We start from the raw sequence: 26603 nt of genomic DNA, 5'->3' as shown, positions 1-26603 counted from the left end.
CTCTCAGAGTATAATGGAGCCCCACACACACAGTGTAATGCAGGCCCCACCCCCACAAACACACACAGTATAGTGCAGCCCCCTTCACACACAGTGTAATGCAGCCCCCCCGCACACACAGTAAAATGCAGCCCCCAGAGTATAATGCAGCCCTCCCCACACAGTATAATGCAGGCACCACCCCCAAACAGTATAATTCAGCCCCCCCACAAACACACACAATATAGTGCAGCCCCCACACACAGTATAAAACAGCCTCCTTCACACAGTATAATGCAGCCCCCCTCACACACACAGTATAATGCAGCTCCACACACACAGTATAATGCAATCCCCCTCACACACAGTATAATGTCCCCTCAGAGACTAAAGAAGCCCCCTCAGAGTATAATGCAGCCCTAGACAGTATAATGCAGCCCTCCTACAAACACACACAGTATAGTGCAGCCCCCACACACACACAGTATAGTGCAGTCCCCACACACACACAGTATAGTGCAGCACCCCGACACATAATATAGTGCAGCAGACACTCACACTATAATGCAGACACACACACTATAATGCAAACACACACACAGTATAGTGCAGCCCCCCACACACACAGTATAGTGCAGTCCCCACACACAGTATAGTGCAGTCTCCACACACAGTATAGTGCAGTACCCCAACACACACTATAGTGCAGCAGACACTCACACTATAATGCAGACACACACTATAATGCAAACAGACACACACAAAATACCTCTCCTCCTCATTCCCCAGCTGCTCTGACTTCTGCACTCTGCAGAGCCTCTAAGCGTTTCATCACCTCCTCTGCTGAAAGACGCTGAGTCACAGGCAGAGGGGAGTGATGAGAGAGGGAGTGTCACATGACGCTTTCTCCTCCATCACTGCCTTCAACTTTATCAGCATCTATTATGCCAATAAGTTGAATGCGTGATGCGGAGAGGGGGCAGCTCCAGGCCCCTCTTACTCAGGGGCTCCATAGCGGCCACTGGCTGGGGGCCCCTGGAGGAGCGGGGGCCCTAGGTGGCTGCCTGGTCTGCCTGCCTCTAAAGCTGACCCTGTCCAGGACAACAATGAATTGAAACACACAGTAAAGTGCAACTAAGTAATGGCTCCATAAGAAGCACTTCAAGGTCTTGGAGTGGCCTAGTTAGTCCCAAAACCTGAACCCAATAGAAAATCTTTGAAGGGAGCTAAAACTCAATGTTGTCCAATTCCACTTTCAGTACAGAATGCAGTAAACAGTTTTGACACATACCATCAGAAGGAGAGTGCATGACATTGGGCTATGAGCCAGACATCCAGTAACAGATGCTCTATTGACCTCATGAACTGCTCTCAAAGGCTATCATGGTGCAGTCCAATACGTCAATGGAGGCTTAAATGGAGCTTTATCCTCATCAGCGATAAGTCCCACTTTTGCGTTAGATGCAATGATAGCTGGTGATTGGTCTAGAGATCACACCATGAAGTGGGCTTTACAAGGCAACATCACATTGGTCCTACTCCCGAGAATATGGTGTGGTGGACATAATGTTTGAAAGCCAGATCCCTATAGTCCTTATTACAGTTAAAAGACAGCTCGGCCTTACATTGATTTGGTCGTCAAATCAGTTTCATGGCCATTTCTGCAAAGTATCTCTTTAGCAGCTTATGTTGCCTAAACATGCTATCATGGCCTGCAGCGTCTCCAGACTTGTTTCCCATCGAGCAAGTCTGATGTCATTGGTTGGTAATTGCGAAGGAAGCTGCCAGCAGAGGATCTTGATGATTTTCCCAAGTGCAATCAACTTGGAAGAACATTTTTTAGACAACCATTAATAACCTCACTGCTAATCTGTTTGAAGTTTAACTTTTCCAATAGTGGTTCCTCAGATATGCGAGCTCAGATGTTGCTGCTAATTGCTGATCTGGAAAAAGCCAAAACATTAGCGCCTGTGTGATAAATATCTGGTCAGTGAGATGGTCTGGTATCTGCAACTTATTGACTTGAAAATGGTTAAATACGTTGCATATATGAAGACTTAATAGGATATCATTATATGGGAAAATCAAGGTCCAACATTGAAAGTAAAGTCCCCCATACATATTAGACCAAAGTAAATTGAACCCAGCGATATTGGCTGAATCAACTGTCAGTCTAATTTATAAGGGGGACTCCCTACTCTCATCTGAAAGATCATGTTGGAGGAGAGGATCCTACCGGCTGAATTTCAGCAGCCAATCCTTTTATTCTCCATGGAGAAATGCCACTGCCTGAGGAGTCTTTCTCATTGAGAAATACATGACTGTTCGGAAAAGCTTTCATGCTTATTGGGGTGTCGGGGGAGATAGCTGTCAGCCGAACTGTTGAAATATGTATGCAAACCTTAAGCCTAAAGGCCCCGTCTCACATAGCGATTTACCAGCGATCACGACCAGCGATACGACCTGGCCGTGATCGTTGGTAAGTCGTTGTGTGGTCGCTGGGGAGCTGTCACACAGACAGCTCTCTCCAGCGACCAACGATCAGGGGAACGACTTCGGCATCGTTGAAACTGTCTTCAACGATGCCGAAGTCCCCCTGCAGCACCCGGGTAACCAGGGTAAACATCGGGTTACTAAGCGCAGGGCCGCGCTTAGTAACCCGATGTTTACCCTGGTTACCAAAAAAAACAAACAGTACATACTCGCCTTTCGGTGTCCCTTGCCGTCTGCTTCCTGCTCTGACTGAGCCGCCGTACACTGAGAGCAGAGCGCAGCGGTGACGTCACCGCTGTGATCTGCTTTCACTTTCACTTTGCGGCGCTCAGTCAGAGCAGGAAGCAGACAGCAAGGGACCTGACGGACATCAGATGGTGAGTATGTAGTGTTTGGGTTTTTTTTACATTTACGCTGGTAACCAGGGTAAACATCGGGTTACTAAGCGCGGCCCTGCGCTTAGTAACCCGATGTTTACCCTGGTTACCAGTGAAGACATCGCTGGATCGGTGTCACACACACCGATTCAGCGATGTCAGCGGGACCTCAACGACCAAAAAAAGGTCCAGGCCATTCCGACACGACCAGCGATCTCGCAGCAGGGGCCTGATCGCTGGTACGTGTCACACATAGCGAGATCGCTACTGAGGTCGCTGTTGCGTCACAAAACTAGTGACTCAGCAGCGATCTCGCTAGCCATCTCGCTATGTGAGACGGGGCCTTAAGGGATTCCCTTTAAAGCTCCAAAGGTCAACTCAGACAGAGATACAGAGCACTTAAAGTGTCTTAAAGGGAGTAAACATCATAAAATTAATCAATGTAGTGTCCTGAGAAGGATGGGGCCTAGTCATGTTTTTTCCATCCCATTTGCTGGTGGGAAGGGCTGAGGCAAGATACAACTGAAATGTTAGTAAATAGAGATTAGCAAATCAATTTGATACTAATTGAATTTGTGCCAAATATTAAGAAATTTGATTGTCCCCATAAATATGAACAATTTGCAATCCAATTTGCGCAAATCATAAAAAAAAAAAAACGCCTGCTGTCATTAGAAGCATCGAACAAGATTAAATTATGCACAAAAGGCTGACATGACATGGCTTCCCTGTAATGCCTTGCCGTTATCACTGGACATGGCATGGCGCAGCCAATCAGGAAGGACTAATATAGCCGCTATGAAAGTTGAGGCAGGGAAGTGTCATGATCTCAATGGCAAGAGAACATAGCATAAGCATATATAGGAACTAGCTCTCGGAAGATGGGAACTGAGCTGACCATGAACTAAACCTAACGCACAACTAGCAGTGGCCGGGTAGCATGCCTACGTTGATTCTAGATGCCCAGCCCAGCCGGAGGACTAAATAAAGCTAGCAGAGGAAAATATTAGTCCTAGCTCACCTCTAGAGAAATACCCCGAAAGGAGACAGAGGCCCCCCACATGTATTGGCGGTGAGTTGAGATGAAATAACAAACGTAGTATGAAAATAGGTTTAGCAAATTTGAGGTCCACTTACTACATAGCAGAAGACAGAAAGGACACTTTCATGGTCAGCTGAAAACCCTATCAAAAACACCATCCAGAAATTACTTTAAAACTCTGGCATTAACTCATAACACCAGAGTGGCAATTCCCGTTCACAAGAGCTTTCCAGACACAGTAACGAAACTACAGCTGTGAACTGGAACAAAATGCAAAAACAAACATGGACAAGAGTCCAACTTATCTAGTAGTTGTCTAGGAGCAGGAACAAGCACAGAGAGGCTTCTGATAACATTGTTGACCGGCAAGCAACTAACAGAGCAGCAAGGTTATATAGCGACTCCCACATCTTGATGGGAACAGGTGAACAGAGAAGATGAAGACACCAGTTCAATTCCACCAGTAGCCACCGGGGGAGCCCAGAATCCAAATTCACAACAGGGAAGGCAGCAGCCATTTTAGGGATATTCAGTATAGTGAGAGGGCATCAAAACTCACAGTCAGGACCGGTTTTAGACAAAGTGGGGCCCTGGGAAAAATTCAAAGGGGCCCCCAATCCTGAAATATTCCATCAACAACACTGTTAGGCCCCCTTCATATGTCTATATAAAACATGTACGTGTTACACCAGTCTCGGTGTCACCAGTGTTTTTGATCAGTGTGTCGTCCATGTGCCATTTGTATTTTTCCAGTATGGATACTGGAAATGAAATTACAAAGCTTCTCACATACTGTTGATGTTAAACACGGACGGCACACGGACGCCATGTTTACACGGACCCATAGACTGGCATTGGCCCTTGTCATCTGTGCTGCTGGGAAAACATGGTCATGAGTGAAGCACCGTAGGTTAAATAGGGTACGTGTGACATGCGTGAAAAACATGATACACGGTTGTGTGAAGGGGCCGTATAGTCACATAATAGAAAATATTAGCAAACACATACAGACACACGTGCATATGTATACTTACCAGGTCCTGCTGATTCACTTGTGCAGATCCCAGGACGGTGGTTTAGGAGCAGCCATGATGATGAGGAGGAGACACCGACAGGGCATGTTTCTGCCCCAGCATCCAAACTCTGCGGCGATGTGAGATGGCCCCTCTCCATCTCTCTCAACTTCTAACCTAACACTGCGAGGGGAGAGGGAGAGAGACGGGGGAGAGGGAGAGACGCTTCAGGACTACAGAGGAAGCACAGCATTATTCACTGTAAGTAATGCTGTACACCCTTTGTGCAATTCATAAAGGGCTGCACACATGGGGGACCCCTTTGTGGGTGGGGGCACTAGGCATCGGCCTTGTTTACCTGCTTCAAATGCCAGCCCTGCTTGTGTGTCAGCTCAACTCCCATGTGGTCAAGTTGTTATTCTTATTAGATTCCACTGCCATTTGAGCAATTTTGGCATGTGCTCAGCCTTTCTCGAAAATACCCAGCTGCCACTTGTGAGGCTGGTGGACCATGGACCCCCTGCATTACGAGCTGAGCTTACCCATGAGGGGTGTGGTTACCTGGTTTTCACTGGAGCCCCTGATGGTGGATTCAGGCTTGAGCTGCCGGTAGTCACAGGTACTACTCCAGGGCAGTTTCCAGCACTGCAGCATATGACTTCAAGGGTCAGGATCGCAGACTCGGACTCGGAGTCCTAGACAACACTAAGCCCCATGTTGCTTGTGCTGCTGTGAGCAGCCTGGATGGTGCTACCATGTCTTGCAGTGTCTCCGGACTTGCCTCCCATCAAGCACATCTGGTACATCATTGGTGAGCAATTGCACAGGGAGCTTCCAGCAGTGGATCCTGATGATTTGCCAAAGTGCATTCAGTGCAGCACAACGTTCCTCAGACAACCATTAATAACTTCATTAACATCAGCCATGACTGCAAGTGTGGGGCTTTCAGCACGTGGCACTCATATTTGATGCTAAATAAATTGAGATGTTTTGAAAATTCTGTTCCCATTGTTTTCATCATTTGCAAATCATTAATAACTCTATATCTCCAGTGATTTCCTTAATTCTATGACTTTTTCTTATTGGTGTTGCAATTTCAATATTGTGAAATGTGTGTTCCAGAAAGATATTTTAGTCGCTGGGAAATTCTATCTTTTAACCCCTGAAGTTCTTTCTTCCAAATGCCCGGTCTATAGCATCAATATTATTTCAATCATCCATAATTTTGATGCCATAAGGGGATGTCTGCCTTGTTTAAAAAAAATGTGCTCTAAGTGTTCATGGATTACTGTATATCTGGTTCTGCATCTTAGCTCCATTCACTCGAAGAAGGCTCAGCTGCAGAACTTGACGCAACTATTGAACAGGTGATTATTCCAGAAGAAAGCTGCCGTGTTTTTAAACTTTTTTTTAACCCTCTTTAATGCTTGATTACGGTAATTCCTAAATCTATTTGTCTTTGTGTTTCCCAACAACTGATGTCATACCAATTCTGGGTCATAAGTGGGTGCAAGGGTAGCAGTTGCACATGGATATTGGGGGGTATTTTCTTTTTCGGCCACATTAGAACACAAATACTATCAAGACTTTCTTCATATTTTAGTATTTTTGATCAGTATTTTTATGCCAAAACCAGGAGTGACTCCAAAACACTAAACAGGTGTCAATCTTTCAATTATAATTTTTCTCTGTAAGTTCCACTCCTGTTTTTTTCCTACAAACACTGATGCAAAATACTGATCAAATACTGAAGGGTGAATAAGCCCTAAAAACCCATGATAGGTGAGGGTTCTGTTGGAGGCTTTGCATAGGGGCCCTCCAGTCCCAAATGATGCCACAGTTAGTGCTGCACCCATAATCCCCACTATTTTATATACAATGCGATGATAAATGTGTGATACATATACCTTTGATTCCTTTAGGTAAAGCAAGACTGGAAGTATGTCGCGATGGTGATTGACCGGATCTTCTTATGGATGTTTATCATCGTCTGCCTATTGGGAACTGTTGGACTATTCCTTCCACCTTGGCTAGCCGGAATGATTTAATCGCAAGGACCCCAAACCATACAGATCGGCATTGCCGACTGTGGATAGGGAACATTGGACTAGGGTGGGAACATGGGGGAGCATGAATGCATGGTGTATGGAGGCAGGCTTGGCCAGACCTTAGAACGGACAAGGATGCAGTCAAATCTAGGACAACGAGAAGACGAAAAATGACCCAGAGCGAAAAAGCGTGTGACAGTGTCTGTAGTATATAAATATTTAATCTTATGTCTGACTCGCATGAGTGGGCTCGGGAAGCTCTTGGGAATACCCTAGGGCAGAAAACCATTTCAGAGGCATTCCCTGCTTCTACGGCCAGGGATCCTTCATTAAATATTTGCTGTACACAGCTCACTGCACAAAGCAATGGTGTACTCAAAACATGGGCAAACTCTGCTGGACCCAGCAGGTAGGTGAATAAACATGAATTGAATCTTCAGACTTTTGTAGTTTTTTCATCAGAGTCTATCTCTAATCATCTATACATTTTTATAGCCTGTTATGGCATATCATGAAAAGCAAAGTGCCTAGTGGCTCCGAGATATCATTAGGAGGGATGAGTGTAATGACATCATGTCATTTTAGGTTACTCATTCTGTGTTGACTTATTTCTTAATATATCTTTATAGTAGTAACAGCTCCATTTTTTTGACGCGGAGCTTCAAATCTCCTGTATAGAATTAACGTGTTTTGTATCTTTTAACTCCCAGCCACCACCACTAGAGGGAGCTTATTGCATACTGTGTTATTATTCAATTCAATGTATGACCTGTATGCAGTAAGCTCCCTCTAGTGGTGACTGCAGGTAGACAGTATTTTAACGTTATAGAGGGCGTTTAGAGTGCTAGATCAGAATAATGGTGCTCTCATTGCTATAGAAGGTATTAAGAAATTAATCAGCTCCGAATCTTGATGTTTGATGCTTATGGATGGACATTCCATTAAGTAGAAGAAAGAACCTCCTATGAAACCTTAAGTGAACGCCAGGGCATTTTAACTGAGTTTTGTAGTACACCGCCATTTCATTACTTTATGCTATTACAGTGGCAGTGGGATCTTGCGCTGATGTCATACTCTGAATGCATTTGGTCTTTGTTGTATCCCCATGCACAAACAACAACACTTTTAAAGGTCAAAAGAAAAAACTACCGAAGTTATTTGCCTTTAAATCTTAATGCAAAGATGGCACGTACAAGTGTGATCACTACATCAGGTCGTCTTTTATCGTCTGCTCTGGTAGATCTTGGTAGAAGTGTAGAACAGCTCATGTTGTATGAAGGACATGTTCAAACCTCAGAAGCATCCCTCCCCGCAGGCAGACTAGGCATGTGACAGCAACAAACGTTCAACTTACCAAACCCATAGGGAATTGGAGAGGAAAAAAGAAACATAGCTGTTTAATCTGTGAAGGACACAGCGAGTTGTAATGTGGCATTCAGATCATCTGCCTCATTGACTGTGATGTGTTAATGAGAAAAAAATAGAATTCTCCCTTGTAATAATTCTCACAGCCTCCACTACAAATTGCATGAAAAAGTAAGAAATTACTTAAAGGACCTGACGTCATTTACAAGTAATTTTGCAACATCCATTAGTTAACGCCAATAGTGTACAAGAATATAATTACAGTAACAGTGCTCCATATATGCAAGAAAATAACTACTATAATACTGTCCCTATATAAAAGAATTAACTACTATAATACTGCTCCTATATAAAAGAATATAACTACTATAATACTGCTCCTATATAAAAGAATATAGCTACTATAATACTTCTACTATGTACAAGGATATAGCTAGTATAATATTGCCTTCTATGTACAAGAATATTACTATAATGTGCCCCTGTATACAAGAATATAACTACTTTAATACCTCCCCTATATAGAAGAATATAACTACTATAAAACTGCCCCCTATGTGCAAGAATACAGTATAACTACTATAATACTGCCCCCTGTGTACAAGAATGAAACTACTATAATACTGCTCTCTACGTGCACGACTAAAACTACTATAACACTTCCCCCTAAGTGCAAGAATACATTATTATAATAATGCCATTTATTGAAGGAATAAAACTTCTATAATACTGTCACATATGTAAATGAATACAACTACTATAATACTATCCTTGTGTACAAGAATATAACTACTATAATACTGCTCCCTAAGTATAAGAATATAACTACTATAACACTGCTCTTATGTACAAGAATCTAATTACTATAATACTGCCTCCATACACAAGAATATAACTACTATAATACTGTCCCCAATGTACAAGAATATAACCAATATAATACTGCCCCTATGTACAAGAATATAACTACTATGATGCTGCTCCTATGAACAAGAATATAACTACTATAATACTGCCCCTATGTACAAGAATATAACTACTATAATACTGCCTCCATACACAAGAATATAACTACTAAAATACTGTCCCCAATGTACAAGAATATAACCAATATAATACTGCCCCTATGTACAAGAATATAACTACTATAATACTGCTCCTATGTACAATAATCTAATTACTAATACTGCCTCCTATGTACAAAACTATAACTACTATAATACTGCTCCCTAAGTATAAGAATATAGCTACTATAATAATGTTCCTATGTACAAGAATATAACTACTATAATACTGCTCCTATGTACAAGAATATAACTACTATAATACTGCCTCCTATGTACAAAAATATAACTGCTATAATACTGCCCCATGTACAAGAATATAACTACTATAATACTGCCCCCTATGTACAAGAATATAACTACTATAATACTGCCTCCTATGTACAAGAATATAACTACTATAATACTGCCCCTATGTACAAGAATATAACTACTATAATACTGCCTCCTATGTACAAGATTATTACTACTATAATACTGCCCAAATATGGACAAGACTATACAATACATTCACATTTCTCAGATAATTGCAACACATGTCAGTCTTAAAAGAAAAGGAAGTACTGGTATATTCAAAATATAATTTTATTGTGAAGAATAATCAGTTTTGAAGAGCATTTCCACAGATCCTTGTCTTCATTGACATACTTCCAACCCTACTATAATACCAATTATACTATTTAGTTGTGTATATGTTGATGATTTAAGTCAACAAGAAAATATTAAAATACTTAGCTTGTCAATGGCACTGATCTGCAATACCAGACATAGCCCTTAGACAAGAGTGGCACTGTTTTTTGAAAAAATGTAAAATTCAATTCCTTCTAGCAATCTTTAGTCGATATCTCTACATGGGAAAATCGAAATACTCTATCGTGGGATGTAGCTTGGCCTCTCTGTCGCCCATGGGTTGTTCTGTTATTTTGGCAAATTTATTAGCTTACATGTAACATAATGAATATTAGCGGTTTTAGTGCATATGTCATGATCAATGCCTTAGATGAAGACATTGTGCTCAGTTCAAGATAACAGAAGATACATAAACATAATAATATAATGTAAGAGAAAAAGGAGGCTACCAACACACCTCTACATACAGAAGAAACATCACCCCTCTCGTCAAGAGGTTCTTCAGGATTAGAAAAATACAGCTGCTGTCCTCCTAAAATAGCGCCACATTTAACTACAGGTTGTGAGTTGTATTGCAGCTCTGCTTTATTCACTTCAAGCTTCGAGGCAATACCATAAACAACCCATAAACAGGAAGGCACTCTCGGAAGAAAGAAAATATATTTTCCTAGTCTTCTACAATCTATAAGCATTTTTAACATTTCTTTGGTCATATCAGATCATCTCTTGATCCTATTTTCATAGCAGACATAGCCTATCTACCTGAACCCAAAAAGGTCATCATTTATGATGAAATATAAGCTAAAGACTGAACTCCCAACTTCAAGAAAGTAGTCTTGGTTGTAGATGGAGCTCCTCAAGACAAATATATGTTCATCCATCCTAAAAAAAAAAGTGACTCGGGGGATTCAGGGAATGAAGCTTGGGTCCTGAGCACCTAGAGAAGAAAAGGAGAAATGTGATGATCAACTAAAAGTCAGGGTGCACATAAAGGGCAATATTTATCAAGCTAGCCTAATTTGTAGCAAAAAACTGTCTTTCGTGACTTGCACCAGATTTATAATGCCTGTCTTGATGAATTGGAACCTACGTTTACACCACCTATTAGTTGGCTTAATAGGTGGTGCATTTTGGCGCATTGCCTAGTATGTCAAGCCACGAACCTTTTCTGAAAAGCCATACCTCTTTTCAATAAGGCCCCACCACCTAGTCGGGGCTAATGGGCATAACCTCATTGAAAAAGATGGGGCTGATCAGGCTGATCAGAAAGAGGACGTGGTTTGAGGTGTGACACAATGCACCAAAATTATGGCACACATTTCTGAAACAAAGTAGGCCAAATAATAGGTGTTGTAAACGTAGGCACTAATTTATCCAAGGCTCATATTTTGCACCATGCATTAGGATGCTCCACATTCATTAACATAGGTGTGCAAGGCTGGCTCCAGATTTTTGTGTGCACCTGGTGAAAGAGTCTCAGTGGGCCTCTTTAACACATGCCTTGATTCATGATGCACAGATAAGAAATATAGGTATAGTACAATTCCAAAGATTTCACTTCCTTCTTATATTACATGAGTGATATCTATTGTAAATTCAACAATAACTCAGAAACTAGCGAATCCTCGCCACGTAGGGGGGATTTAAAAGTCTGCAGTCAAACAGAGTGACTGCAGACTTTTCATTTTGAGAAGGGACACTATAGTCCTCCATACAGAATTATGGACCTCACATAGTCCTCGGTACAGTATTATGGGCACCACATAGGCCTCCTTACAGTATAATGGGCACCACATAGTCCTCAATACAGTACTATCCCTCCAAACAGAAAGATGCCCCCACATTGGGGGAATCATATTGTTTGTGTATGGGGGCATCACACAGTACAATGACCGTCAGTATCCTCGTAAAGCAGAATGTTGCACCCATTGTCCACTCTAAACAGTATGATGCCCCTATTGTCCCTTCAACATAGTGTGATGGACCCAAGTGTCCCCAAAACAGAAATATCGCCCCACATTGCCTTCCCACACATATAAACAGTATAATGCCTCATATGTCCCTCCACATAGAAAGGCGCTCCACATTGTCCTCCCACTTATACAAACAATATGGCACCCACAGTGCTTTCCTCACACTGTATGATGCCCTCAGTATCAACCCAACACAAAATATTGCCCCATTGTCCCCTTCACACAGTGTGATGCCCACCATTGACTTCCTCCACAAACTATGATGCCCCCTTTATAGCATCTACACTGTATGATGTGCCTAGTGCCCCCCACACAGACAAATGCCCCCACCTTGCCCCCCACACACACATGCATTATAATGCCCTCAATGTCTCCTCCAGCACTGTATGTTGCATCCATTGTACCCTCCACACATTATGATGCCCCCATTGTGCCATCCATACAGTACGATTCCCCCATTGTTCCTTGGTATTGTGCACCACTACTCCTCTGACAAATTTAAAAAAAAAATACAGAGCCCTGTACCCGCAATGAGCAGAGCAGATCTCCACTCTATGGCACACCTTCAGAATTTGGCAAGTTTTTTATCCCAGTATTTGTAAGCCAAAACCAGGAGTGGGTGATAAATACAGAAGTGGTGACGTGCTTCTATAATACTTTTCCTCTGACCGTTCCACTCCTGGTTTTGGCTTACAAATACTGTTCTAAGGACACAGATCTTATTGAAAGAGGTACATGCCGATGACCTCCTAGAACAGTGTGGCAGCCTCACAAATCCAAGACTGTCTGAATGGATCCAGGAAGGTTCAGATGTATGGAAGATTTGATTGGGATGGAAAGAGATCAGTTGATATTTTTCATGGTGACAACCTTGATTTTCCCTTCTATACTTGATCTATTGAATTCAATATTAAAAGTTTATCTGTCAGGTCAGTGGACCTTGCAGAATAATGTCTGTGTTTGCCTCTATCTCCTCCACTCTCCATAGAATCCCATGAGCAGCAACTGTCAACTCCTACCTAACTAATGGGAAAATCTGTTTTCACTAAATACCGATTTTACCCATCAACTGAGAGTAAAAGACCAATCCGGGAAAGGGAAGAAGATATATTACAAAGTTGCTTATTTTCATGTGTTTTATTGATGTATAATATAAGATGTAAAATGTAAGTTACTGTTTAAACCAATGGACAGGAAACCAACTAGGCCCCAGTGACTAAATGGTGGAAAAACTGATGTTAATGGGAGGAAAAATAGAAAAACAAAACAATGTTTTTCATCTGCCACCTCCAGTATTAGCAATTTGACATATTTTTTACCAGAACAAATGATCATAAAAAGAGATACAAGACTGTAGTGTCCATAGGAAGCAGTATGAGTTTTTCTTTGGTGAAAGTACCTTGAAAGCATGGAGCAGAATGACATTCCCCTGCTGCTCCAGGAGGTCCATGATGGCCAGGGATCCCAGTAGCTCCAGGAGGACCAGGTATTCCAGGAGAGCCTATAGGTCCAGGATTTCCAAAATGTTCTGTTCCTGTTTGACCTACAACATATATGAAAACCTAAGAACCTGAAGTGCTTTATTATTACAGTGGACCTATGAGAAAAAGATACTGACCTATTACACCTGGAGGTCCTGACGGTCCTTCTTTGCCTTGCCCCAGAGCACCCTTCTCTCCCTGATATCCTTTAGGTCCTACAATATATTGAGATAAAGACTATAGTTTGTACATTAAGAGAAGAAACACCAAATACATTCGGCACATGAGCAGATAGATTACCTATAGATTATGTATCTAGTAGTTCTGAACTTTATTCCAGATGGTCAAAGAAACAATAGACAGGTAAAAGTTTTGACTGCATATGGTCATGGTCGGTTTCATACAAAGTGAGGCCCTGAGCAAAAGTTAAAAGTGGGGCCCCAAATGCTAACATATTGAACTATCATTGACAAATATTTGGACTGCATTTACATGAGCTGACTTCAGGCTGTATCGGCCTCTTTACACGAGATGACGAACAATGATAGGTACAGAACAATCACTAATAGATCAATATGTCCCCATACAGGATCATGTTATCAGTAGCACATCTACAATGTACACTGGGCAATGTGCTGCTGAGAACAATGATTTTTATTCTGGCAGAAACAATCCAAGAACCCTATGAAAGAGCACCATTTTGCTCATTTGTAGGGTGATTGCTGACGTTTACACCTCTCATCTACGCCGATGGTATTTATAAATGTGGATGCTAAATATAGATAACATGTGTGACACAAACGTTGCACACACTCATACACATATTACATGTTACACACACATGTATATACACTTAGCACACACACATGTATACACAGAGCACATACACACATACATATATGTATAAACAGAACACATACACATGTATACATAGAGCATATACATACACACATGTATACAAATAGCAAATACATAGAGACATACAGTGCACCCCTGGTCAAAAGTACTGTTATTGTGAACAATTAAGCCCTTTTAGAGATCATTTCATCTTCAACTTTGCTTAAGTTAAAGATAACACATTTACTTTGCATTTTAGGGAACAGAAGAATATATTGTAATTTTTTACATTTTAAAAATTACAAAAAGGAAAAAGAGCTGATGCAAAAGTTTGGGAGCCCTGCATGATTAGTACCTAGTAGCATCCCCTTTTACACGTATCACAGCTTGTAATTGCTTTTTGCAGCCAGACAAGAGTCTTTCAATTCTTGTTTGATGGATTTTCAGCCATTCTTCCTTGGAAAATTCTTCCAATTCTGTGAAATTCCTGGGTTGTCTTTAATGCATTGCTCTTTTGAGGTCTAACCGCAGATTTTCAATGATGTTCAGATCAGGGGACTGTGAGGGCCACTGTAAAATCTTCAGCTTGCGCCTTTTCAGGTAGTCCAAAACACCAATTCACCCAACTGTTTAGTGAACACCAACACAGTGAAGGGGGGGGGGAATATACAGGTGCTGTCATGGGTTCTGGAAAAAATGGCTACCGGTAAGTAACCTTGGTGTTTTCCCTTTACCCATGACAGCACACCTGGGAGATTTATGGAGAAACAAAACACCTAGGGAGGCACAACCACTTGCAGTACCCTTCTACCAAAGGGTAAGTCAGCAGAGGAGGACATATCCAGTCTATAGTGCTTAAGGAATGTAGAAGGTGAAGACCACGTTGCGGCCTTACAAATCTGATTAATAGATACCTCTGCATTTTCTGCCTAGGAGTCAACAACAGCTCTGGTGGAATGAGATTTAATGCCCTCTGGAACTGGCACATCACTAGCGGAGTAATCCAAACTAATAGCCACCCTGATCCACTTTGCTATGGTACTTTTTAATACTTTACACCCTTTCCTGTTGCCCTGAAAGGCTACAAACAAGGACTGGCTTTTCCTCCACTGACTGGTTACCAAAATGTATTCTATCAAAGCTCTCCTGACATCGAGGTTCTGAAATTTTTCCTCCCATGAATTTCTAGGATTAGTAACGAAGGAAAGTAGTATAATCTCTTGACTTGTAAGGAATTTCATGACTACCTTGGGAAGGTAGGTAGGGCAGATCAGGGGTTAACGCAATTCTATCATCATACACCTGAGTTTAGAGAAGGTTTATTGAAAGGGCTTGAATATTGGTAACCCTACGGGCCGGGGTCAGTGTTACCAATACTATGGTCTTTAAAGGTAAGGTTCTTAACCGATAAATCTTGTAAAGGTTGAAATGGATTCTTAGTTCACGCTTCCAGTACTAAGTTTAGTTCCCACAAGGGAACCGTTGGAATTGGAACTGGTCTAGATAGATCTGTTGCAGGATTTTATAAACCTCGATATCCTTCTATTAGCTGCCAGATTGTAATTGCATAATGCTCCCATGGCCAAAATTTTAACCTTAAGGGTATTAGTACCTAACTCTAGCTCTAACCACCTTTGGGAAGGAAGGTTCCAATTACTTCCATTCTAGAATTTCTCCAAAGTCTCCTGAAAAAAAAGTCCTGAAAAAGCCCAAAACTTTTTCCACGTCCTGCCATACATTTTTGTTGTTATAGGTTTCCTACTCTTCAATAAAGGTGGAGATTAACCCTGGAGATAATTTTTTCTGACTCAACAGTGCCCTCTCAAATTCCATGCTGTTAGATGGAAGCCTTTCACTTGAAAATGGCACACTGGACCCTGCATTAGAAAGTCCGGGATCCCTGGTAGGATCCATGGATCGCACATCGACATTAATATCATTAAGGAAAACCATGGTCTTTTTGGCCAGAATGGAGCAGTGAAAATAACCCATGACTAGTGTTGAGCATTCCGATACTGCAAGTATCGGGTATCGGCCGATACTTGCTGTATCGGAATTCCGATACCGAGATCCGATATTTTTGTGATATCGGGTATCGGTATCGAAACAACATTAATGTAAAAATGTGTAAAAGAGAGAATTAAAATAAAAAATATTGCTATACTCACCTCTCCGACGCAGCCTGCACCTTACCGAGGGAAGCGGCAGCGTTCTTTGTTTAAAATTCGCGCTTTTCTTTCCTTTACGTGAGTCCCGGCTTGTGATTGGTTGCGTGCCGCCCATGTGACCGGGACGCAACCAATCACAGCAAGCCGTGACGTAATTTCAGGTCCTTCAGGATTTTAAAATTACGTTCCGGCGTTGTGATTGGTTGCGTCGCAGTCACATGGGAGACGCAACCAATCACAGCAAGCCGTGACGTAATTTCAGGTCCTTAAGGATTTTAAAATTACGTCCCGGCTTTGTGATTGGTCCGCGTCCCGGCAACATGGCCGCCATTAACCAATCACAAGCCGTGACGTCACGGGAGGCTGGACACGCGCGCTTTTTAAAATGGGCGCGTGTCCAGCCTCCTGTGACGTCCCGGCTTGTGATTGGTTGCGCCGCGGTCAACCAATCACAAGCCGGGAGGCTGGACACGCGCCCATTTTAAAAAGCGCGCGTGTCCAGCCTCCCGTGACGTCACGGCTTGTGATTGGTTAATGGCGGCCATGTTGCCGGGACGCGGACCAATCACAGCAAGCCGTGACGTAATTTCGTCACGGCTTGCTGTGATTGGTCCGCGTCCCGGCAACATGGCGCCGTGACCAATCATAAGCCGGGACGTCACTGGAGGCTGGACACGCGCGCTTTTTAAAATGGGCGCGTGTCCAGCCTCCCGTGACGTCCCGGCTTGTGATTGGTTAATGGCGGCCATGTTGCCGGGACGCGGACCAATCACAGCAAGCCGTGACGTAATTTCGTCACGGCTTGCTGTGATTGGTCCGCGTCCCGGCAACATGGCCGCCCTGACCAATCACAAGCCGGGACTTCACGTAACCAAGTAAAAGCGCGAATTTTAAACAAACAACGCTGCCGGTTCCCTCGCTGAGGTCCAGGCTGCGTCGGAGAGGTGAGTATAGCGATATTTTTTATTTTAATTCTTTCTTTTACACATTTATATGGATCCCAGGGCCTGAAGGAGAGTTTCCTCTCCTTCAGACCCTGGGAACCATCAGGAATACCGTCCGATACTTGAGTCCCATTGACTTGTATTGGTATCGGGTATCGGTATCGGATTGGATCCGATACTTTGCCGGTATCGGCCGATACTTTCCGATACCGATACTTTCAAGTATCGGACGGTATCGCTCAACACTACCCATGACTGATCCTCTCTAATGTTCCTCAAGAATGTTGTGATCATGACTATCAGAGGAAAGGCATATGCTATCCTGAAGTACCAAGGAATCTGAAGGGCATCTACCGCATAGGGGTATTCTTTTAAAGAACAGAACCTCTTCATTACCCTGTTCAACTTGTTGCCAAAAAGGTCTATCTCTGGTAATTCACACAAGTGTACTATCTGCCGAAACACCCAGGAACTTAGCGTCCATTCCCCTTGTTTCAGTCAGCTGCATCTTAGGAAGTCTACTTTGGTGTTTTCAATCCCCTTTATATGCAACGCTGTTAGGGATAGAAGGTGTTTGTTCCGCTAGATGAAAAAGATAGTTTGCTGCTTCCATTACGGAGTGGGACCTCATTTCCCCCTGGTGATTGTTATACGCCACTGTAACGCATTTTTCTGACCAAGGAGGGAAGTAAAAAACCCTTTTAGTGCTCTTTCTACTGCCCACAACTCTTTTAGGTTCGAAATCTGACCCTTCTCGTAAAGTTAGCATGACCCCTGTATCGTCTGATCTCTCAGGAGCACCCCTCAACTTGATCTGCTTTTATCCGTTGTTACAATGTCGCTCACTGGCCCCATTGTTATGACCCCAATGGCAGAGGGTCTCAAAAGTACATACCAAGTCTGCAAACATAAAAAATCAGCTCATAGGGCAGTGGTAACTGGGCTAACCGTATATCTAATCCTAGCACCACAAATAGCAGCAGCCGGGGAACGTGCCTACGTTGGTTCTAGACGTCTCGCGCCAGCCGGAGAACTAACTAACCCTAGAAGGGAAAAGATAGACCTTTCTTGCCTCCAGAGAAAAGACCCCAAAAGATGGATACAAGCCCCCCACAAATAATAACGGTGAGGTAAGGAGAAAAGACAAACGTAAGAATGAACTAGATATTTAGCAAAGAGAGGCCCACTGACTAATAGCAGAATATAGTAAGATGACTTATACGGTCAGCAAAAACCCTATCAAAATTTCCACGCTGGATATTCAAGAACCCCCGAACCGTCTAACGGCCCGGGGGGAGAATACCAGCCCCCTAGAGCTTCCAGCAAAATCAGGAATCACATTTAGTACAAGCTGGACAGAAAATAAGAGCCATACAAATAACCAAAAAACAAGGAAGCACGACTTAGCTTAGTTTTGCAAGAACCAGGACCTGCAGACAGGAGCAAACAGAAAGGATCTGATTACAACGATGCCAGGCACTGGACTGAGAATCCAGGGAGCTTATATAGCAACACCCCTGGACTAATGACCCAGGTGGATGCCAAACTGAGAAAGACAATCCCAGAGTCATATCACCAGTGACCACAAGAGGGAGCCAAAAAAGTCTAATTCACAACAGTACCCCCCCTTTAAGGAGGGGTCACCGAACCCTCACCAAGACCACCAGGGCGATCAGGATGAGCAGCGTGAAAGGCACGAACTAAGTCGGCCGCATGCACATCAGAGGCAACCACCCAGGAATTATCCTCCTGACCATAGCCCTTCCACTTGACCAGATACTGAAGCCTCCGCCTGGAGAGACGAGAATCCAAGATCTTCTCCACCACGTACTCCAACTCGCCCTCAACCAAGACCGGAGCAGGAGGCTCAACAGAAGGAACCACAGGTACAACGTACCGCCGCAACAAAGACCTATGGAACACGTTGTGAATGGCAAACGACACCGGAAGATCCAAGCGAAAGGACACAGGATTAAGGATTTCCAATATCTTGTAAGGACCGATGAAGCGAGGCTTAAATTTAGGAGAGGAGACCTTCATAGGAACAAATCGAGAAGACAGCCATACCAAATCCCCAACACGAAGTCGGGGACCCACACCGCGGCGGCGGTTGGCAAAACGCTGAGCCTTCTCCTGTGACAACTTCAAGTTGTCCACCACATGATTCCAGATCTGCTGCAACCTATCCACCACGGAATCTACCCCAGGACAGTCAGAAGGCTCCACATGTCCCGAGGAAAAACGGGGATGGAAACCAGAGTTGCAAAAAAAAGGCGAAACCAAAGTAGCGGAACTAGCCCGATTATTAAGGGCAAACTCAGCCAACGGCAAGAAGGTCACCCAATCATCCTGATCTGCAGAAACAAAACACCTCAAATAAGCCTCCAGAGTCTGATTAGTTCGCTCCGTTTGTCCATTAGTCTGAGGATGAAAGGCAGACGAAAACGACAAATCAATGCCCATCTTAGCACAAAAGGATCGCCAGAACCTGGAAACAAACTGGGATCCTCTGTCATACACAATATTCTCAGGAATGCCGTGTAAACAAACCACATTCTGAAAGAACAAAGGAACCAGATCGGAAGAGGAAGGCAGCTTAGGCAAAGATACCAAATGGACCATCTTGGAAAAGCGATCACATACCACCCAGATGACAGACATGCCCTGAGACACCGGAAGATCTGAAATGAAATCCATGGAAATGTGTGTCCAAGGCCTCTTCGGGACAGGCAAGGGCAAGAGCAACCCGCTGGCACGAGAACAGCAAGGCTTAGCTCGAGCACAAGTCCCACAGGACTGCACAAATGACCGCACATCCCGTGACAAGGAAGGCCACCAAAAGGACCTAGCCACCAGATCTCTGGTGCCAAAAATTCCCGGATGCCTTGCCAACACCGAGGAATGAACCTCGGAAATGACTCTGCTGGTCCACTTATCAGGAACAAACAGTCTGTCAGGTGGACAAGAGTCAGGTCTACCAGCCTGAAATCTCTGCAACACACGTCGCAAATCCGGAGAAATGGCTGACAAGATAACTCCCTCTTTAAGAATACCAACTGGTTCTACGACTCCAGGAGAGTCAGGCGCACAAAGCTCCTTGAAAGAGCATCAGCCTTCACATTCTTTGAACCTGGTAAATACGAGACCACAAAGTCAAAACGGGAGAAAAACAATGACCAGCGGGCCTGTCTAGGATTCAGGCGTTTAGCAGACTCGAGATACATCAGATTTTTGTGATCAGTCAAGACCACCACACGATGCTTAGCACCCTCGAGCCAATGACGCCACTCCTCAAATGCCCACTTCATGGCCAACAACTCCCGATTGCCAACATCATAATTCCGCTCAGCAGGCGAAAACTTCCTAGAGAAAAAGGCACATGGTCTCATTACAGAGCAACCAGGGCCTCTCTGCGACAACACGGCCCCTGCCCCAATCTCAGAAGCATCCACTTCAACCTGAAAGGGCAGTGAGACATCAGGCTGGCACAAAACAGGCGCCGAAGTAAACCGGCGCTTCAACTCTTGGAAAGCTTCCACGGCTGCAGGAGCCCAGTTAGCAACATCAGAACCTTTCTTGGTCATATCCGTCAAAGGTTTAACAACGCTAGAAAAATTAGCGATAAAACGACGGTAGAAGTTAGCAAAACCCAAGAACTTCTGAAGACTTTTAACTGACGTGGGCTGAGTCCAATCATGAATAGCTCGGACCTTGACTGGGTCCATCTCCACCGCAGAAGGGGAAAAAATAAACCCCAAAAAGGGAACCTTCTGTACTCCAAAGAGACACTTTGAGCCCTTAACAAACAAAGCATGCTCACGCAAAACCTGAAATACCATCCTGACCTGCTCTACATGCGAGTCCCAATCATCAGAAAAAAACAGAATATCATCCAGATAAACAATCATAAATTTATCCAGATACTTCCGGAAAATATCATGCATAAAGGACTGAAACACTGAAGGAGCATTAGAGAGCCCAAAAGGCATCACCAAGTACTCAAAATGACCTTCGGGCGTATTAAATGCAGTTTTCCATTCATCTCCCTGCTTAATGCGCACAAGGTTGTACGCACCACGAAGATCTATCTTGGTGAACCACTTGGCACCTTTAATCCGGGCAAACAAGTCCGACAACAGAGGCAAAGGATACTGAAATTTAACAATGATTTTATTCAGAAGCCGATAGTCAATACAAGGTCTCAAAGATCCGTCCTTCTTGGCCACAAAAAAGAATCCCGCACCAAGAGGGGAAGAGGATGGACGGATATGCCCCTTCTCCAGAGACTCCTTGATGTACGAACGCATTGCGGTATGCTCAGGTACAGACAGATTAAATAGTCTTCCCTTAGGAAATTTACTACCTGGAATCAAATCTATGGCGCAGTCACAGTCCCTATGAGGAGGCAGAGCACTGGACCTGGACTCGCTGAATACATCCTGATAATCAGACAAATACTCAGGAACTTCCGAAGGAGTAGAGGAAGCAATAGACACCGGCGGGGAATCACCATGAATTCCCTGACAGCCCCAACTTGACACAGACATTGCCTTCCAATCCAAGACTGGATTATGGGTCTGTAACCATGGCAGACCCAAAACGACCAAATCATGCATTTTATGCAGAACAAGAAAACGAATCACCTCCCGATGTTCAGGAGTCATGCACATGGTTACCTGTGTCCAAAACTGCGGTTTATTTTCCGCCAATGGCGTAGCATCAATACCTCTAAGAGTGATAGGATTTACCAAATGCTCAAGAACAAAACCACAGCGCTTGGCAAATGACAGATCCATAAGACTCAGGGCAGCACCTGAATCCACAAACGCCATAACAGGGTAGGAAGACAATGAGCAAATTAAAGTCACAGACAAAATAAATTTAGGTTGCAAATTACCAATGGCGACAGGGCTAACAACCCTTGTTAGGCGTTTAGAGCATGCTGATATAACATGTGTAGAATCACCACAGTAAAAACACAACCCATTCTGACGTCTATGATTTTTCCGTTCATTTCTAATCTGAATTCTATCACATTGCATTAAATCAGGTGTTTGTTCAGACAACACCACCAGAGGATTAGCAGTTTTGCGCTCCCGCAAACGCCGGTCAATTTGAATAGCCAGCGCCATGGAATCATTCAGACTTGTAGGAATGGAGAAACCCACCATCACATTCTTAATGGCTTCAGAAAGGCCATTTCTGAAATTTGCGGCCAGAGCACACTCATTCCACTGAGTAAGCACGGACCATTTCCGAAATTTTTGGCAATACACTTCAGCTTCATCCTGGCCCTGAGAAATAGCCAGCAAGGCTTTTTCTGCCTGAATTTCAAGATTGGGTTCCTCGTAAAGCAATCCGAGCGCCAGAAAAAACGCATCAATATTTGCCAATGCCGGATCTCCTGGTGCTAGCGAGAAGGCCCAATCCTGAGGGTCGCCCCATAAGAAAGAGATAACAATTTTAACTTGCTGAGCTGAGTCTCCAGATGAACGGGGTCTCAGAGATAGAAACAATTTACAATTATTCCTGAAATTCCTAAACTTGAATCGGTCTCCAGAGAATAGTTCAGGAATAGGTATTTTAGGTTCAGACATTGGACTACTGGTAACAAAATCTTGTATGCCCTGCACACGAGCAGCAAGCTGATCCACACTTGTAATCAAGGTCTGGACATTCATGTCTGCAGCAAGCACAAGCCACTCAGAGGTAAAGGGGAGGAACAAAGAGAGGAAAAAAAAACAAAAAATTTCCTTTCCTATTATCCCACTTCTGCAATGCATTAAACATTCAACTTTGGCCTGGCATACTGTTATGACCCCAATGGCAGAGGGTCTCAAAAGTACATACCAAGTCTGCAAACATAAAAAACCAGCTCATAGGGCAGTGGTAACTGGGCTAACCGTATATCTAATCCTAGCACCACAAATAGTAGCAGCCAGGGAACGTGCCTACGTTGGTTCTAGACGTCTCGCGCCAGCCGGAGAACTAACTAACCCTAGAAGGGAAAAGATAGACCTTTCTTGCCTCCAGAGAAAAGACCCCAAAAGATGGATACAAGCCCCCCACAAATAATAACGGTGAGGTAAGGAGAAAAGACAAACGTAAGAATGAACTAGATATTTAGCAAAGAGAGGCCCACTGACTAATAGCAGAATATAGTAAGATGACTTATACGGTCAGCAAAAACCCTATCAAAAATTCCACGCTGGATATTCAAGAACCCCCGAACCGTCTAACGGCCCGGGGGGAGAATACCAGCCCCCTAGAGCTTCCAGCAAAATCAGGAATCACATTTAGTACAAGCTGGACAGAAAATAAGAGCCATACAAATAACCAAAAAACAAGGAAGCACGACTTAGCTTAGTTTTGCAAGAACCAGGACCAGCAGACAGGAGCAAACAGAAAGGATCTGATTACAACGATGCCAGGCACTGGACTGAGAATCCAGGGAGCTTATATAGCAACACCCCTGGACTAACGACCCAGGTGGGTGCCAAACTGAGAAAGACAATCCCAGAGTCATATCACCAGTGACCACAAGAGGGAGCCAAAAAAGTCTAATTCACAACACCCCATTCATTGGACCCCTGATGTTAGCTTTGTCCTGTGTATCCACAATAAGAGGGAATTTCTGGTTATCAAAGAAAGTTCTACTTTTCCTTCTAAATGCCCTTTTAACAGCTTTTGTGCAGATAATATTTCCCACTAATGCTGCCTCTTATGCAGTTGGGCCCACATCACCGCTGGGATGCATGATGTCAGAGTTCCCAACAAGGGCATTGCTTTTCTCAAAGTCATTTTCGGACTCTTCATTGCTGCTGAGGCTAGAGCTACTATCTTGTCCTTTTTCCCTTTGGGCAAAAGGGAAGTTTGTAACTCGCAGTTTAAGATGAGACCTAGAAAATACTATTTTCACCAGAATTAGTCTTGACTTGTGTGAATTTATAATCCAGCCAAGCTCTTTTATTTTAAGATGACTCTGACTCCTCTTAGTTGTGCTGCTCTTCTGATTTTCCCACAATCAGGAAGTCATTTAGGTATGGAATAATGAGAGTATTCTGAACACGAGGATAGTCTGTTATCTTGGCTATCACTTTGGTGAAGAAGACTCTTGCTGCCACAGACAAGCTGCAAGCCGAATGGAAGGGTTTTGAACTGATAATGCTTTATATCTCCGCATACAAATAAAGCGACTATCAGGAACTTTTGATGGTCTGGATGTATCGGGATATGACAGTATGCATCCTTTAAATCTATTACCACCATGTAGCAATTCTGAAACAGTAGGTTTATGACCATGCTTATTGATTCCGTCTTGAAGGCATGGTATTTTATGAATCTGTTTAGGCTCTTCAAGTTTATGATGCTTCTGAACGTGCAGTCTGTTTTTTATCAAAAAAGGGGATGATAGAATCCTCTTCATTTTGCTTCTTTCGGTACTTCGCACAAGACCTCTTTCCATACCAGAACTAAGACTGCCATCTCTAAGGCTAATTGCTCTTCTGATAACCTTCTAGGGGCTGTCAGTATGAAGGTTCATCAAATAATCCAACAAAAATCGATTTTCAAGCCTACTCTTTTTATATCCAGAATCCAGTTGCTGGAAGAGATGTTTTCCCAGGCCTGGATGAAGAGGTAAAGCCTTCCCCACACCTGTGGATTGTCATCATCTTTTCCGGGGATGCCCCCTCCGATGTCACTGGGGCAATCCCATTCCCAGCAAGACTTGCCTGTGAGGTCAGTGGAACACACCGCCATCTTCCCGCGCACCCCTCTGACGTCACCTGCCGTGCGGCGGCTAGAGATATGCCAAGCATCTGTCACCCACATGTACACATGACCCCCCAGGGAACCAGTGGATGAGGCTTCCAGAACCTGAAAGCCTGCTCATCCAGATGCCGGGACAGGCCTGCGTAAGTGTCTTCCATGCCTTCTTTCATCACCTTCTTCAGCATTAGGTTCCCTTCAAGGACAGGAAACTAACTGATGCAGGGGAGAGGTACCGCCCATTTATTTCAGTAGGTTTCCTGTCCTTGGTGACCGGATCACTCTCTCATGTGTGCTGTCATAGGTGAAGGGAAAAAGCTTTGATTCTGCTCTTAAAAAAGCAACTGAGTTTTTTACATGTATTTTATTAGGCTCTTCATAGAAACCTATAAAGAAAAAATTCACCAAACCGTAAAGTTCAACAGCGTCTTTAGATGAACAGTGGATATGAATTTTCATGAAATCGCATCCACTTTACTTGAACAGTTAAACAGACAGATTTTCTGCACACAAAAAAAAACGCAGCATTTATGCTACACGTGAACTCGGACAAACTGTCCAAACAAAACTGATGTGATTTCATGAAAACTCCTACCAACCATGCTTCTTTTTCTCTATGCACTTCTATGAGGAGCCTGAAAAAAAGTATGAAGAAGAAATTGTTGTACTATAAAAACCATTAAAAAACGCTTCTTCATATCTGCATCAAAGCCCATCAAGTAGAGTGGAAAAGGCATAAAAAACATGGCAAAAACGCTATAATCAAAGAATATTGTTGTTGCGTAGTGTGTTGGCGGCGAGATCTGTAGATAAAAAGCAACAGAAAAAAGGCAGCATTTAAGCTATGTTTAGAGTTATATTTTCATTACATTTTCTTGGTGGTTTAATGTAGAAAAGAATTGTTTGTGCTATATATGCCATTTGCAGATCACCCTAAAAAATCTGTTCACTGTAGTGGATGGGTTGTTACGATTGCAGAGATGCCAAATATGTCTGTAATTTGCTGAACTGTGATCAGGGGCGTAACTACCGCGGTCGCAGCGGTCGCCAGTGCGACCGGGCCCGGCAGGTCAGGGGCCCGGGCCCGGCAGGTCAGAGGCACCCAACATCATGTTGCAGTGCAGGAGATTCCTCCTGCACGGCAACAGTCCGAGGCGTGTCTAGGGGGAGGGGGCAGCCGGGGCACGTGACAGACAGGAAGCAGCTCCAGTCATCATGGTGAGACTGTCAGCTTCTGCTCTGCAGCCCCGGGACAGAAGGTGAGAGCAGGGGGGAGGGGCGGGACAGAGCCACTTTAGTCAGGAGAAGCTGAGGAGCTGCGGAGCTGCAGCCGATTTACATCAGCCACCCCTGTACCAGAGAGGATTTAGTATGTGTGTGTGTGATATCTGTAGTGTGTGTGTGTGTGTGTGTGTGTGT

At 43.6% G+C, this 26603-nt stretch overlaps 2 protein-coding genes across 6 annotated transcripts in view; one reads left to right on the top strand and one right to left on the bottom strand.

Moving 5' to 3' along the window:
* Positions 1–7391, top strand: part of CHRNA4 (cholinergic receptor nicotinic alpha 4 subunit) — a 304030-nt gene extending 296639 nt beyond the window's left edge. For all 4 annotated transcript variants that reach the window (XM_077252940.1, XM_077252943.1, XM_077252941.1 and 1 more), the window contains one exon: positions 6827–7391. In XM_077252940.1, the coding sequence (XP_077109055.1) occupies positions 6827–6952 (126 nt within the window). In that variant the 3' untranslated portion in view covers positions 6953–7391. The remainder of the gene's footprint in view (positions 1–6826) is intronic.
* Positions 7392–9960: 2569 nt separating this feature from the next.
* COL20A1 (collagen type XX alpha 1 chain) overlaps positions 9961–26603 on the bottom strand; it is a 222022-nt gene continuing 205379 nt past the window's right edge. For both annotated transcript variants that reach the window (XM_077252937.1, XM_077252938.1), the window contains exons 36-38: positions 13603–13680; positions 13384–13527; positions 9961–10948 (exon numbers count right to left, since the gene is read on the bottom strand). In XM_077252937.1, the coding sequence (XP_077109052.1) occupies positions 10920–10948; positions 13384–13527; positions 13603–13680 (251 nt within the window). In that variant the 3' untranslated portion in view covers positions 9961–10919. The remainder of the gene's footprint in view (positions 10949–13383; positions 13528–13602; positions 13681–26603) is intronic.

The sequence above is a fragment of the Ranitomeya variabilis genome, chromosome 4 (genome assembly GCF_051348905.1).
Source record: "Ranitomeya variabilis isolate aRanVar5 chromosome 4, aRanVar5.hap1, whole genome shotgun sequence".
NCBI lineage: Eukaryota > Metazoa > Chordata > Amphibia > Anura > Dendrobatidae > Ranitomeya > Ranitomeya variabilis.
This window is presented reverse-complemented; position numbering and strand designations above follow the sequence as displayed.